Genomic DNA, 14,557 nt, shown 5'->3' on the forward strand with positions numbered 1-14,557 from the left:
ATATATTTTTTTTTTTAACTGATTTTTTTACAGAGAGGAAGGGAGAGGGATAGAGAGTTAGAAATATTGATGAGAGGGAAAATTTGATCAGCTGCCTCCTGCACACCCCCTACTGGGGGCGTGCCCGCAACCCAGGTACATGCCCTTGACCGGAATCAAACCTGGGACCCTTCAGTCCGCAGGCCGACGCTCTATCCACTGAGCCAAACCAGTTTCGGCTGTATTATGCATTTTAGTAGCATTGGAAAACCTTCAGTCTTAGATGTTGAAAATAAACTCAGTGAGAAGCTGCTTTCTAAAGCTCAGTGTATCCTAGTACCTGTGAATGGGGCTCTGGAGCCCAGCTATCTGGGTTCAAATCCAGCCCCAGCACTTACTAAATGTGACCTTGGGCAAGTCATTTTCCCTCAGTTTCCTTATCTGTAAAATACAAACAATAATAGCACCTACATCAAAAGATTGCTATGACCAGAGAAAGATAAATATCACATGATCTCACTCATTTGTGGAATATAATGAACAACATAAACTGATGAACAAAAACAGATCCAGAGACAGAGAAGCATCGATCAGACCGACAAACCTCAGAGGGAAGGTAGGGGAGGGTGGGGGGTAGGGGGAGGGATCAAACAAAGGACTTGTATGCATGCATATAAGCCTAACCAATGGACACAGACACCAGCGGGGTGAGGGCATGAGTGGGGGAGGGGGTGAGGGCATGAGTGGGGATAAGGACACACATGTAATACTTTAATCAATACAGAAAAAAATTTAAAAAGAAAGATTGCTATGACTATTAAATTAGAAAATATATACAAAGAACTACAAAGAGTGCCTGGAAAAATTAAGGATGCAAATGCTTGCTGCTATTATTAAATGTTGTTTATATGCCCATTTATCCCAGCTTCATTCTTTTGTAGGAAATGAGATTCAACATCTCCCCAACCCACCAGTTTATCTCTCAATTGAAGCCCCCAATGCGCCAAGTTCCCAAATGGTCTTATTTTCACTGTGCAAAAAAAAAAAAGTAGGCAACCAGAATTATTTGTATTTAAATTTCATGATCAGTTTATATATATTGTTAAAATCACTTACTGCACATTTTTCTTGGTAAAGATGGACATGATACATCCTCAGGATCAACAAATGATGTACCCTAATAACTTACATGGCCCTTGTAGGACACACCCAGTGGGGACACATGGTGACCTTCAACCTTGGGGGTTCATTTTCATTAACCCCTGGGAGAATGATTGCCTTGTTTTGTTTCTGTTGAAAAGGCAGTACTGGTAAGCAGAGAAAGGAGGGTAAAAAGTAACTTAAATAGATTCAGGGTCATATATCGTAACAGACCCACATGTAAAGGTTACAGAAGATTCAAGCAAAGGTGGAAGGTAGAGAATTTCAATATTAAATTTAGTTTTAAATTAGGTCTTGATTAGTGGCTCTCTGTTCCCTTTCTCTCTGCTGTTTGCTCTTGGAGGGCTTGACATTCCAGGGGCAGGGATTAAGAGCAGTGTTTTGTTTAGTGGGTATTGAGATGCCAGAACGCTTGGCCTGCATTCTGTGGATGGAGAGGAAATGAAAAAAGACCGCAACAGTGAAAGTTGCCAGTTGAGAGCCCTGCAAAATTCCTTCCCAAAGAGGCTGGGCCCCATAGATTATGCCCATGACATACAGCTGCTACAGCCTGCCCCCACCCCACCCCCACCCCACCTCCTTTGTGCAAAATGGACCTCAGCCTTCCAGGGGCTTAAACAAGACCCTCTGGAGGGGCAGCCCACCTGCAGTGTTCTAGATGGGCGTGTGCAAAGTTTGCATGGTGTACACAGGCCTCCTGGTCAGTGGAAAGCCAGAAACAGAGTGGGGAGAGGGGAAAGGGCATAGATAGAGGTGTCTGGTGGCCACTGCTGGGAGCTCTAGGATGCCCAGAACGTGAAATGTGTCCAGTTCCTCATAGCTCTGGTCCTGGATGTGAAGGTAAACCTGGGTTACCTGGTAGTCACCCATTTTATTGATTTAAGGATTTATTTACATGTTGTTGAGATAAATAGAATATGGTGACTTCCCTTCAAAGGCTGTGTGTGTGTGTGTGTGTGTGTGTGTGTGAGAGAGAGAGAGAGAGAGAGAGAGAGAGAGAGAGAGGCTTTGATTGATTTTTCAAAATTATTTCTTTGCAGCTCTTGAGAAAGACTATTTTACAAAGAGGAAAACCTGTGGTTGAAGGCTCTTTGGAGAAGAAACCCCCATTTGAAAAACCTAGTATTGAACAGGTAAGAAGAAAAAAGAGAAGCCCCTTTCTTATTGCTTTAAGGTTGAACAAGCCTCTTAATCTTCCTTTCACGCCTTTCCTCTGTCCTCCATCCCTGATCCAGAGATGTTCCCCAAGGCTGTGGAAACTGTCTTGGACCCTTTGGCTCAGAAGCGAATACTTAATTTAATAAATGATCTAGTTTTTGTCTTTTAGGGTTGCTGTGTACTCAGAATTCACTGTGTGCTTGGGGAAGAGAACCATTAAGTAGAACATGTTGTTCGTAAAAACACATGAAATGTGCTTTTTCTTGCTGTTGATGTTTAAAAATTGAGTCTTTGTCCTTTTGCTCGGCACTGTCTGAAGAAGACTATTGAGGTGAAGGAGTTCAGTAGCAATGTGAAAAACATTGTAAGTCCAGCAAAAAATGCAATAAAGAGATGAGATTTTTATGTCCAGAAATTGACTTCCTGCTGCATTGTGATTCCTGGAAGGAAGTCGATTTACTCAGGGAATCTGTTGACATGTGTAGACTTTTTTGTGTTAGGTGTTGTCAGTATCTCTCATCAGCATCACTTTTTTAGCCTGTCATTGTTCGGCTGACTAAATCTCATACTGGACTGAATTTCTTGATGAGGATGATTACAGAAGATTGTGGTGATATCAGAGTCCTTACAAATAAATGTATTTTTATCAGTCAGTTTTCAGTAGAAGGAATTTTTGTCTCCAAACTGTATTAAGTAAGAATTCATTGTCCTTTCATTTGACATTAGAGTAAATGGGAGTGTTCTACGAAAATATTAAATTAACCACAGATTTTTTTTTTTAAAAGCTCATAATTTTGAATAATTTTTTTGGGGAGGGATGGGCAAGCTTTCTGAAACTGAGAGTGATAGTAAAGAGTTTAAATTCTAGTGGAGTTTAAATTCAATGGAAGGTGTACTGGTAGCCTTTTCATTAAAATTTTGCTAAGGCAAAAACATTATATCTATCCAAGATCATCATAGGTGAGTCACTGTGTTGAGACTACAGCACGAATTATTCTGAAAAATAGTTCCTATTTTATTGTTGAAGGGGTTTTGACCTTTTCAGCCTGTGATTTTGGTTTTCTTTTTAACCTGTCAGGATAGCAGCAGGCGTAGAATTGCAACTCACAGCCTCTCTGTCTTGTCACTTTTCATTCACTGTGATCTGAGGCACGATTCCCTGTGGGCATTCCTTTTTTCTAATAGGGAAAAGGAAGATTTTTGTGATGAGAGAAATGTCCTCTTTTGCTAAGACACCACCTAGGGTGCTGACTCTGTGGGTGTTCAGAATTAGTGTGATTGCACAGTTACCTGAATAAATTGCCTTCCTTCCTTTTAAGGGTGTGAATAACTTCGTACAGTACAAATTCAGTCACCTGCCATCCAAAGAAAGGCAGACAATAGTGGAGTTGGCAAAAATGTTCCTAAACCGCATCAACTATTGGCATCTGGAGGCACCATCTCAACGAAGACTGCGATCTCCCAATGATGATATTTCTGGATACAAAGAGAACTACACAAGGTAATCAGGCGACCAGTTCTTTTCCTTTGGGCCCTGTAGAGCACAGTGGAGACATAAAATTGCTACTTGTCTCTGCAAGCTAAGGTTGTCCAGTTATGGTGACATCAACTCAGAGAGAATGTCTCCAGGCTCCTACTTTTCTTTTAATGTTTTTATTTCATTTTTATTTTTTTATTGGTTTCAGAGAGAAGAAGGGAGAGGGAGAGAAGGATAGAAACATCAATGATGATGTTTCGAGGCACATTCCTGGGTTGCGGGTAGGGGGCATGCAGGAGGCAGCCGATCAATGATTCTCTCTCATCATCAATGTTTCTATCTCTCCCTCTCCCTTTTTCTCTCTGAAATCAATGAAACAAACAAACAAAAAAAACAATGACCATACCATGAATATAAAAGAGTTAAAGAATTTTTTTTAAAGGAAAGATCACCCTAGTCCCAGCATCATGACAGAACTAATATCATTAAATATACTGTCTTCCAGTCTTTGCCCCTTTAAGTAAATATTTCATATTTGTTAGAATGAAAGAAAGTACAGAGTTCTCATCCTTTTGTCTCCCCACTTAACATCATCTCACACATTTTACTGGTTTACATTACAGTCCGTTGAATTGATGTACAATAATTTACCTAATCATTTCCCTATTTTTTGGCATCAAACTCTGCCAGTATTCTTTTGCACATTTTTTCCTAAAGTGGGAATTTATTTTTATTGCTTATGATCTGCAAAATAATAAAATTGCCTTTAAAAATCTTAAACATGGGCCATATAAAATAGAATGACCTACATTTGTTTTCATTAAAGTAAGAAGGTGATTTGGATTATCCATTCTATTCACCTTTTTTATACCTTTTGCCATAGATTTTATAGGCACAGCAAGCTTGCTTCAGGAGGTATTATGGAGCATATATGTGTTTCTGATTTAAAGTACGGAGTGCTTTTTGATAGCCTGTAAAGACCCCTTGTCCCAGGTTATTTTCTGTAATAGCAGATGACATGCAGGAATGGATATAATTTAAGATAAGCCTTCCTTTCTGATAACTGGCCTGATTTCAAGATAAATACGCCTTATCCCTTTCTTCCTCCTTTTTACAGTATATACACTTTGAATTATAAAGTATTTTCTCCTAATTATTGACTTTTAGAGGGATTACAGATTTCATCAAAATCAATTTTTAAATTATATCTTCATATCTGCACCTCCATTTCGGAATTTTACATTAACAACAATTCCTCTATTTGTTGTAATTGTTGTTTAAAATAAGAGCTGAGATAATAAATTTCTAAAACATAAATATCTTTTAAACTCATCTGTGGGCCATTGACAAAGCTGAATGTTTGTCAACGCCGAACCCCTGAAAGTATTCGCCACTCTGAACAAAGTTGCTTCATTAAGAAGGAGAATTAAAGGCGAAGTAGCATGGGAGATATTACAGTATTTTAGAAAGCAGAATATAAACACTGTTAGCACTTAGGATTTACCAAGAAATGGGTAGAATTTAGGAATACTGAAGGAGTAGTACAAATAGAAATTAAGCTTGGAATGAGTGATGGGTTTGAATCCTGGCTCCACTTCTTCCTGGTTTTGGGTGCTCTAGACCAGTCACTTCACCTCCTTGACCTTCAGCTGCTCCCTCTGTCCAAGTGTCAGACGTGTTGTGCGTGTCCCATGAGGTGGTTTGTGCGTAGTTTCTGGCACTCAGAACAGGTGCTGGGAAGATGCTCGTCATCGATTTCCGCCCACACGTGTTGTTGCCTAAAACTCAGTCAGGCCCTGCCAACATGGACCTCTTAAGCTAGAGCACGTACAATTGAATGAGTGCGCTTGTTGGAATATCACTTTAGAAGCTAAGGTGATAAGGAGAAAGGCAGCAGCAGGGGCCTCTCCAGCCCAGCATCCTGAGCCAACAGCTGAGGCAGAGGAGCGGAGTCCATCAGCGACCAAGGGGAAACCGCTGAGAGACTGAAATGAATATGCCCCGATGAGTTCTGAAACCTGCTGATTTCTAGGTAGAATGTAGACCAAGAGTTTCTGTTAATAATAAATAAGGAAATGAAGGTAGACAGCACCTCCCCCGCTTCCCCACCATCACGCCATGTTGACAAAGAAAGGGAAGTAGAGAACCTGCGAAAATGATGAGAAGAATTGCTTCGGAGTAAACCTCACTGTCACGACTACTTGGGAATTGAAAAAAACCACACACCACTGCGACATGGTGTCTCACTGATACCAATCTCCTAAAAAAAATGGGTAATATTACAGGCTGCAGGCACCACTAGACTTTATCTTGATGTGTAAGCGAGCCTTAGGACCTGTACCGCTGGCTCAGCATATAATTTACAGCAATTGCTGCGATTAGAACAAAGGGGCTGAAAACTTCTGGTGCTCACAGCAGCATGAAAATGGGGTGAACTAGGATTCTCTGTGGAAAAGATTGGGCTCAGAAAATGATTACGGTCATTACAGAGCTAACTCTTGATGTTTTATCCAGGAGAAATTTATGTGTAGATTGAACAGAACTGCTTAAATGGTTTATATTTTCTGTTCTGATTAAAAGAAAACTATATTATGTGTTGAAACTCTTTGATATTGATGTTAAGGTCTATTGAATAATTAATATAGGTACATATCAAATATACATTATACATATCCCCCCGAAATCACTGTGGTTTTAGAAAAAAAATCTGGGGCAAAATTTTGAAATACCCTGAATTTCATGATGGTACACTAATATAACTCCAAGAAGAAATAACTGAAAATACAAGTGTCAGAAAAATATGATACATTAAAATACATCTGACCAACAGAATCTGCTAAAGGAAAGTGGCAAACAGTTTGTCTTAGATTCTGAGTTGTGCACAACTTTTGAAAGGGGGGAGATGTTTCGTGAGACTACAGGGCAAGTTAGATAGAACTTCAGTTGATTTTGTGAAACAGTTTTAGGTAATCGTTGCTCTATGAAGCATAGCCAGCCACCATGCTTAAGGAGTATTCATAATTAGGCATGTAAGTCTAGGACAGTATTTATCAAGAGGCATGGAAAGAACAGTGGACTAGGGCAGTGGTCGGCAAACTGCAGCTCGGCAAACCGTGGCTCGCGAGCCACATGCGGCTCTTTGGCCCCTTGAGTGTGGCTCTTCCACAAAATACCGACTTCTGCACATAGGCCACGAAGTTTCAATTGCGCTGTACGTGCACGCCCGCACGTGGTATTTTGTGGAAGAGCCACACTCAAGGAGCCAAAGAGCTACATGTGGCTCGCGAGCCGCGGTTTGCCGACCACGGGACTAGGGAATAGGAGACCTAGCTTCTAGTCTGAACTCAAATAGTAACCAGCTGTGAGTTCCGGTGAACTGGGAGAGGCCACTTAAATCCTTAGGGCTTTCAGTCAGCAAGTAAGTAGAGTCTCCTGCCCTCAAACTCTCCACGTCTAGTCATGTGTTAAAAAAAGCAAGGTGGTTGCAAATCATCATGATGTTGTAAAAAAAAAAAATCTGTAAATAGCATACATATGCCATCTCTATTAGGCATGCAAAAATGAATGAACTCGCCTTTTACTTCTGTTTAGAAGACCTGAAAGCAGTCATTTAGGCAAAATCGTTTCTCCGGTGAAGTCTTTGGAGGAATGTGTGTGCAGAGACAAGGCACACCAACTCCCATTTTCTCCTTTCCATCTCACTACATGCGGTGCCCATGTCATTTATTAAAACGGCACCGGAACGCCACACTCAGACTCAGTCTCTTTGTCTTGTCATACTGTGCACTTTCCAGATTTATAAAATCAGACCCATCTTGGAAGTAAAACCAAAGCAAAATTAAACAAAAATGTATAAACTGAGGTCTGTAAAACATTATCAAGGACATGAATGGAAACTTATTATTGGAAAAATGTTTCTAGAAAATAACAATCTGTGCTCTCTTCCTCGACCCTGGGAAGATGAAATGACCTAGTAAGTTCTGGATAACATGTTAGGATTTTATGACAGATGTTTTTTTTTCTGCTACACCCACCAAGATCACTGTTTCTGACTTGACAAAATGCAACACAACACTTAAGATCCCCATTTTGGTATTGTAATTGCAGAATGGCATTTGAGTACAAATTATTAAGACAGAAAAGTTGAGTGAAGATTATAAAAGATAGCAGGGTTTTAAGGTTAATTTTAAATATAAGCAGACAGGCTAACACTAATGAAAGTTCTCTTTTCCAAAGATGAAAACCACACACACACACACACACACACACACACGAAATATGAAGCTATACAGAGTAAGAAAAAAATCACACAACGCAAGCCAGTAAGCACAAGTAAATGAATAATAAATATTCCACTCTTTAGTAAGGGACTGAGAGTTCCTGGGGAGCTTCCCAGAGCTGCTGGGGCACATTCGAGGTCTTCCCCTCACTTTAACGGAGATCAGGAAGACACCCAGGGTGGCTAGGTTTTAATTGTTAGAAAGCAGGCCTGCCCTGGAAGAGGATGTTGAGATCTGCTGCCAAGGACTAAGGATCTGCAGTGAAGTTTCTGACCCTCCTCTGGTCTGGGGCTGCCTGCCCTCTGTGACCCCCACTGTACACTCATGTTGCTGGGTCCTGGGAATGAGATTTTGCAGCTCTGGGAGACCACAAAGAAAGAGGGTTGATTTTGAATAGCTTCCCTGGGCTGAATGTGCTTTCCGCAGGGTATGCCCTACATAGCCAGTGAACCCCAGAACTGTGGTCAGCTCAGGAGAAAGCCCCTGGTTCCCCTCTGGGCCTGGGCACTCCTCCAGTGTGATTTTGACCTTGAGTCTGAGTCATTGAAAATGTACCTAAGCAACAGATGGTGAAAGCTTATTACTTCCTGCACTTTGACTTGTGAACAGTCTTGAAGATCTTTATCTTCCCACCAAAGCTTCAAGAGGGGTGTGTTGCATGCTGTGTAGGCATTTTAAAGAAACCTTAAATTTTATTCAGAGGACTAGATGTTGGAAATCTGATTCTGTCACAAAAGCTTCCCCTGTAATTTCTTTTATCTAAACTGCTGTTTATGTGCCAGAAACTCTAATTGCACTTTCCATAGAGGAGCTCATATAATGCTCATAACAACCCAGTGAAGTAGGGTTGTTGTCCCCGTTTTACAGGTAAGGAAATGGAGACTTCAGAGCATAATTAAATTTCCAAAGTCATGCAACCAGTTAAGTGACAAAGCAGGGATTTGATCCCGGGCTGTCTGCCTGTAGGGCTCACTGCACAGTACTACAGAATGGAACAGTTTTCATAGAATTGGACCCAAGTGGTGGTATAAGGGCAAGCTAATCTTATTTGCAAGTTTCATTAGCTGGTGGTGATAGCATTACTTGTCATTGCCACCCCAGTGTCTTCTGCTGCGGTGAATGGTTTGAGAGTAACCATAATTGGATATCTCAGCTGATCTGGGGGGTTAAGAGATATTGATGGCGCTTGTCTCTTCTCGTCACAGGTGGCTGTGTTATTGCAACGTACCACAGTTCTGTGACAGTCTACCTCGATATGAAACCACCCAGGTGTTTGGGAGAACACTGCTTCGCTCAGTCTTCACCGTTATGAGACGACAGCTCCTGGAACAAGCAAGACAGGAAAAAGACAAATTGCCACTTGAGAAACGAACTCTAATCCTCACCCATTTCCCAAAGTAAGGGGGGGGGCACTCTTGCAAGTCTTCGTGTCATCTGGGGGCTTGAAACTGATAGATGCCTGCCAAAGCCTGCATCAATAACAAGATCAGGAATGATGTGAGAAGCATCCGGGGAGGAGGGACAAAGGGACCCTCTCCTCAGCCCCCTCCTCGCGTCCTCTTGGGGATGGCACAGTCCATCTATCACCAGCTTGAGTTTGTGTTGACTGCAGCCGTAGCCCTCTTATTAGCCCCACCTCATCCCACCTGGGTGTCATTGTCTCTGAGCTTCACAGAATGGGGTGGTACTTTGTTTTGTGAAGTCAGCTGCCAGGAAGCTAGAGGGGGGTGGGGGCGGGGGGAGTGTGTAGAAGCAGTTTCCATCTACTCAGAAGTGGTGCAAGAGAGCTTAAGCGGCTGTTTTGTTTTTGTTTTGTTTTTCCATCCTAGCTCCCCAACCCTTTCTAAGACTGCTGAATGCCTCCTGCCTCCGCTGCAGTCAGTGGGCCTGCCCCCTCGCTCTTTGTAAACTAGACCCTGAGGGTGGAGCTGGACAGGAAAAGAGGGGCCTCTTTGTGCCTCCATGCTCAGTGTCACGTAGAATATACATACTCTTGTGCACCTGCCAGAGCTCCAACATATGAATAATCACTTAAATATTTTTTTCAAACGAAGGCAATGTGTTAAAGACCCGGGAAATGCGTTTTCCAGTCTGAGAACCAAATACTTCAGCTCAGAGACTGGCTGCTGGTGAGAAGGGCTGGGTGTGCAGCGGATGACTTGTCATGGAGCGATGACAGCAAGACAGGAGCAGACGGTTCATTCTGTGGGTGTCAGTCTGCCTAGAGCAGCGCTTGGAGGGAGGGGAGGGGTAGAAGTTAATCATGTGCAGAGGCTTTCTAGGTATGATAGAGCCTTCCTTGAGAACTGCTGGCGTAGAGTTTGACCAAAGTTGCGAAACTGGGTTTTTTTATTATTAAGTTACTATTACTGGATTACCCAGTTTGTGTCTTAGGAAAGATCATTTTAAACAATAAGTTAGGTCCAACACAACAACAAAAATGGTTTTCAGGTAGAAATTGCCGGGAAATTCCTTTGTTGCTTAAGACAATTCCTAAGCCCTAGGTAAAGGATGTCATGGGTGAGTCTGATGAGATTTTGCTGAACATCCAATATTCGCAGTAGCTCCTAGCATCCTGATTTTCAGTCTTTTTTTTTTTTTTTGAGGAAACCGGCAGCTGAGAATGAGGCATGACATGAACAATTTGGCTTCCTCCAGAGGGGAAGATTCAGAAGCACTTAATCTGCAGTGGATGTTGCCCCTCAGTGGTTTATGAACTCTGGGCATGCTCATCTCTGTCAGGGGCTGCCTTTTAACTAGTCTAAGAGCCTCTCCTTAGAGCTTAAAGCAATTGTCCTACCAATGTCTGTTACATTTGCCACAGAAGCAGCATTTTATGTCTTCAGATTATAGTTGTCATTCGGTCTCTAAGCCAAGGGACAAAGAGGACCGCCTCCCCCGCTTCCCCCCACTTGATGGTGCTTAAAGAGAAATTTTAATTACCTTGCTTAGTAACAATTTTCCCCCCATAGCAAATGCATTTCGCTTCTTGCAGATATTTGCTAATTATAGGGTGTTTTGTTCCTTCAGCCCATAGTTCTGGCATGCTCGTGCTATGGAGCTAATCAATGCTGCTTTCTCTTTTCTTTTACTAATGGTAGGGTAAAACTACCACCCTCTTCTCCTTTTAAATCTCTATTCACGGGCTAGGACAATATTTGAGGCTGTTAGGCATTTATACCTACAGGTTTGGCAGCAGAATCACACATATGTTGAAGCCTGAGGTGCTGGTTGAGTCTTGGGCACCGTCGCCAAGTGAGAGCTGCAGCCCCTCCACACCACCCAGGGCGGTCACGGGGTTCTCAGAGGCATTTTTCAGGGTCTTCATCCTTGCCTGCCTCCTCTTCATATGCTGCCCTTTCTTCCACTTGGCTTTAACTTGTGCCTTTCCCCCCATTGACCTGCTTACAAGGTTGTTGTCAAAAAGGTTTAGTATCTATATTTCATTCTAAAAGCGATGTTGATGAAAATTTGGTTAAGAAGCAAAACATGAGCCACAGCCCTATCTTCAGGGCTTTTAGATATTTCTATATATCCTCCATGTATTGTGTTCTTTTACTCTCCATGCAATTTTGTGTTCCTGTGTTTATAAAACAAGCACTTGCCTGTGTCATTATATGAGACTGTTTTTTATTATAATGAAATAACTACACATGTATATACATATGTAACATACCTATAATTATTTTCCTAAGTTAATGGCATTTTTCCGGGGTGAGTCTGTGCCCAGCTTTGTGAAGAGTGTGCTGATCATATAATTACTGAACAAAGAAGGAGCCTAGAAAAGAAAAGGAAATTTGCTTCTGTGACAGGGCAGTTGGGAAAGCTTGAGGGCTGTGTAAGGGGAAGGCAGGTCTGCTTAGGAAAAGGGGAGAATAATCAGGAACTTGCTCTCCTCTGGGAGACCACAAGTGATCTTAGTAAGGAATTTAGCTCCTGTTGCTGTCTGTCTTAATGTGTTTGGTAAGAAATATACTAAAGTGTTTTAAAACATGCCTTCCTGGTGGCTTGCTTAGCAAGGAGAGTGACTCACGAATTACACCATCGAGTGAGGCTAGGTATTCACTCAAATGGTGCCTTGTTTGTAAATCTTCTATGAGCAGCAAGTCAGAAGACACTCCTTCCCATCCTCCCCTTCCCCTCCCCCCTGGACCTTTTCCTATCTTGTTTTCACTTCCAAGAAACCAACCTCCCTCTCTCCTGAAACGGTCTAAAATCTTGCAGGCATTGGTACATGCGAAGAATACTGGTACTTTTAGTTATAGTGATGATGATGATGATGATGATGATGATGATGACTTGAACAGGTCTTTGATCAGTTATCTAAAATCGTAGTATTAGATAAGTTTAACAATTCAAAAGTTTAAACATTTTATAAAGGTAATGAATATAACACATGTGCTGTATGCCACAGCTCTAGGGCTGAGGTTAATTCCCTCAAATTAAATCATTTATAATTATAGAGACTATAAATAGTCTTACGTATGTTAAGGTCAGATTTTGTTGCCAAATGGGTCATGGAAAATCTTTTTTAAGGGCTTTTGGATTTTACAATTTCAGCAGAGGGATACAGATGGCTTATACTAGCTAACCTTAATTACACCATTACACTTCATGAGGGCACATGGTTGTCTCGTTCACCCTGTCCTTCCAGCATCTAACCCAGTGCCTGTCACATAGAAGGGGGGCAATCGATATTTGTTGAATGAATGGAGCACTTACTAGGGGTCAGATACCATTTTAGGCATAAACATTAGCTTATCCCTCATGACCACGCTATGCAGGAATTATTGTTGATATTTCCATTTTATAAGAGAGAAAACTAGGAAAGATGAGAGTTAAGAACTTGTTTCAAGATCCTACAAATAGTAAGTGGTGAGCTTTGTAAATGGAGTCTGGAACCCAAGCTCTCAGCCAGTGTTCTATGTTCTTCCACTAGAATTCATGTGCTTTAAAAGTGGCCTGCAGGAAGACGTTCCAGTACCAGATGTGTAGATTTGTGTTGGTATTTTAACTGCAGTTCTTCACTGTTGATGTACATAAGAATTGTCTAAGGTACTTAAGCAGAATGTCGTCCCCGAGTCCCCTTCTCACAGTCTCGGATTCAGTAAGTCTAGGTGGGGTTTGGGTAGCTGTGTTTCAGACAAGGTCTCCAGGTAATTTCTGTGGGCCCCCAAAACTTGAGATCCATTTGGTTTCCCGTGGTCGGCAAACTGCGGCTCTCGAGTCACATGCGGCTCTTTGGCCCCTTGAGTGTGGCTCTTCCTAAGCCTTAGGAGTACCCTAATTAAGTTAATAACAATGTACCTACCTATATAATTTAAGTTTAAAAAATATGGCTCTCAAAAGAAATTTCAATCGTTGTACTGTTGATATTTGGCTCTGTTGACTAATGTTTCCCATGGTCGGCAAACTGCGGCTCTTGAGTCACATGCGGCTCTTTGGCCCCTTGAGTGTGGCTCTTCCTAAGCCTTAGGAGTACCCTAATTAAGTTAATAACAATGTACCTACCTATATAGTTTAAGTTTAAAAAATATGGCTCTCAAAAGAAATTTCAATCGTTGTACTGTTGATATTTGGCTCTGTTGACTAATGAGTTTGCCGACCACTGGTCTATACCATGACAGGAAGTATAATCTAGTAATTAATCACTGATTCACTCTTGGTCCTGAATTTACTAGTTGTGGGACTTTGTACCAGTGATTTAACCTCCCTCTGCTGTAAGTTTTTTCATCTGTAAGGTTATGAGAATTAGGTGAGTCAGAGTAAGAGCTATATGTGTGTGTGGGATAAATAAAAGTAAAGTATTTTAGACAGTGAGGATTCAAGAAGTTAGAACAGTGCAGGCACATAGCAAGCACTCGATAAATGGTAGCAACTTTTGTTACGGTTTTGACTGATAACGACAGCTGCCTGCAGGACCAAGGCCTTGCTGAGAATCTACACAGAGTCCAAGAAAATAAATTTGTAGAAATGGATTTCGGTGTTTAAATATGCCGGCACCGTCCAATTAATAATCATCATTTGAGTTGTAATTTCCTAGCGTATCTCTGAGCTGACTGTGCGATGCTGATGTCCAGGTGATTGCCATAGAGGGTTAGAGCTTCGGTCCCTCTGGCAGTATGTTTGTTTTTGATTTTACTATTGTTTTTACTCTTGTGTCTAGGTTTCTGTCCATGTTAGAAGAAGAAGTTTACAGTCAAAACTCTCCTATCTGGGATCAGGACTTTCTGTCGGCCTCTTCCAGAACCAGCCAGCTAGGGATCCAAACAGGTAAAAAAAGAAAATTTTTGTTTTTTCTTTTCAGCATTCAGAGAACAACCAGGAAGTGTTACTTTCAGCTCACTCTGCATTTATTTGTGTTTTTAATCAAGAAATTGAAGACGGGAGCCAGCAGATTTTGCATCTGCATCTCTATTAATGAGGAGAGCAGGTGCAAATCAGTGAAAACAACTACTGCTCCTACTACTGGGTTTGCTTAGCTTGCACATTACAGTTTTAT

At 41.6% G+C, this 14,557-nt stretch overlaps 1 protein-coding gene and 1 long non-coding RNA gene across 6 annotated transcripts in view; both read left to right on the forward strand.

Annotated features, from left to right (window-relative positions):
- KAT2B (K(lysine) acetyltransferase 2B) overlaps positions 1-14,557 on the forward strand; it is an 86,371-nt gene that overhangs the window by 43,072 nt on the left and 28,742 nt on the right. For all 5 annotated transcript variants that reach the window (XM_014537579.1, XM_014537580.1, XM_014537583.1 and 2 more), the window contains exons 4-7: positions 2,181-2,273; positions 3,618-3,799; positions 9,261-9,452; positions 14,222-14,328. In XM_014537579.1, the coding sequence (XP_014393065.1) occupies positions 2,181-2,273; positions 3,618-3,799; positions 9,261-9,452; positions 14,222-14,328 (574 nt within the window). The remainder of the gene's footprint in view (positions 1-2,180; positions 2,274-3,617; positions 3,800-9,260; positions 9,453-14,221; positions 14,329-14,557) is intronic.
- LOC106725661 lies at positions 9,466-11,668 on the forward strand. The gene is made up of 2 exons (XR_001361591.1): positions 9,466-10,184; positions 10,662-11,668. It is a non-coding gene; the product is annotated as an uncharacterized LOC106725661 (long non-coding RNA).

Source organism: Myotis brandtii, unplaced genomic scaffold, assembly GCF_000412655.1.
Source record: "Myotis brandtii unplaced genomic scaffold, ASM41265v1 scaffold18, whole genome shotgun sequence".
Classification (NCBI taxonomy): domain Eukaryota; kingdom Metazoa; phylum Chordata; class Mammalia; order Chiroptera; family Vespertilionidae; genus Myotis; species Myotis brandtii.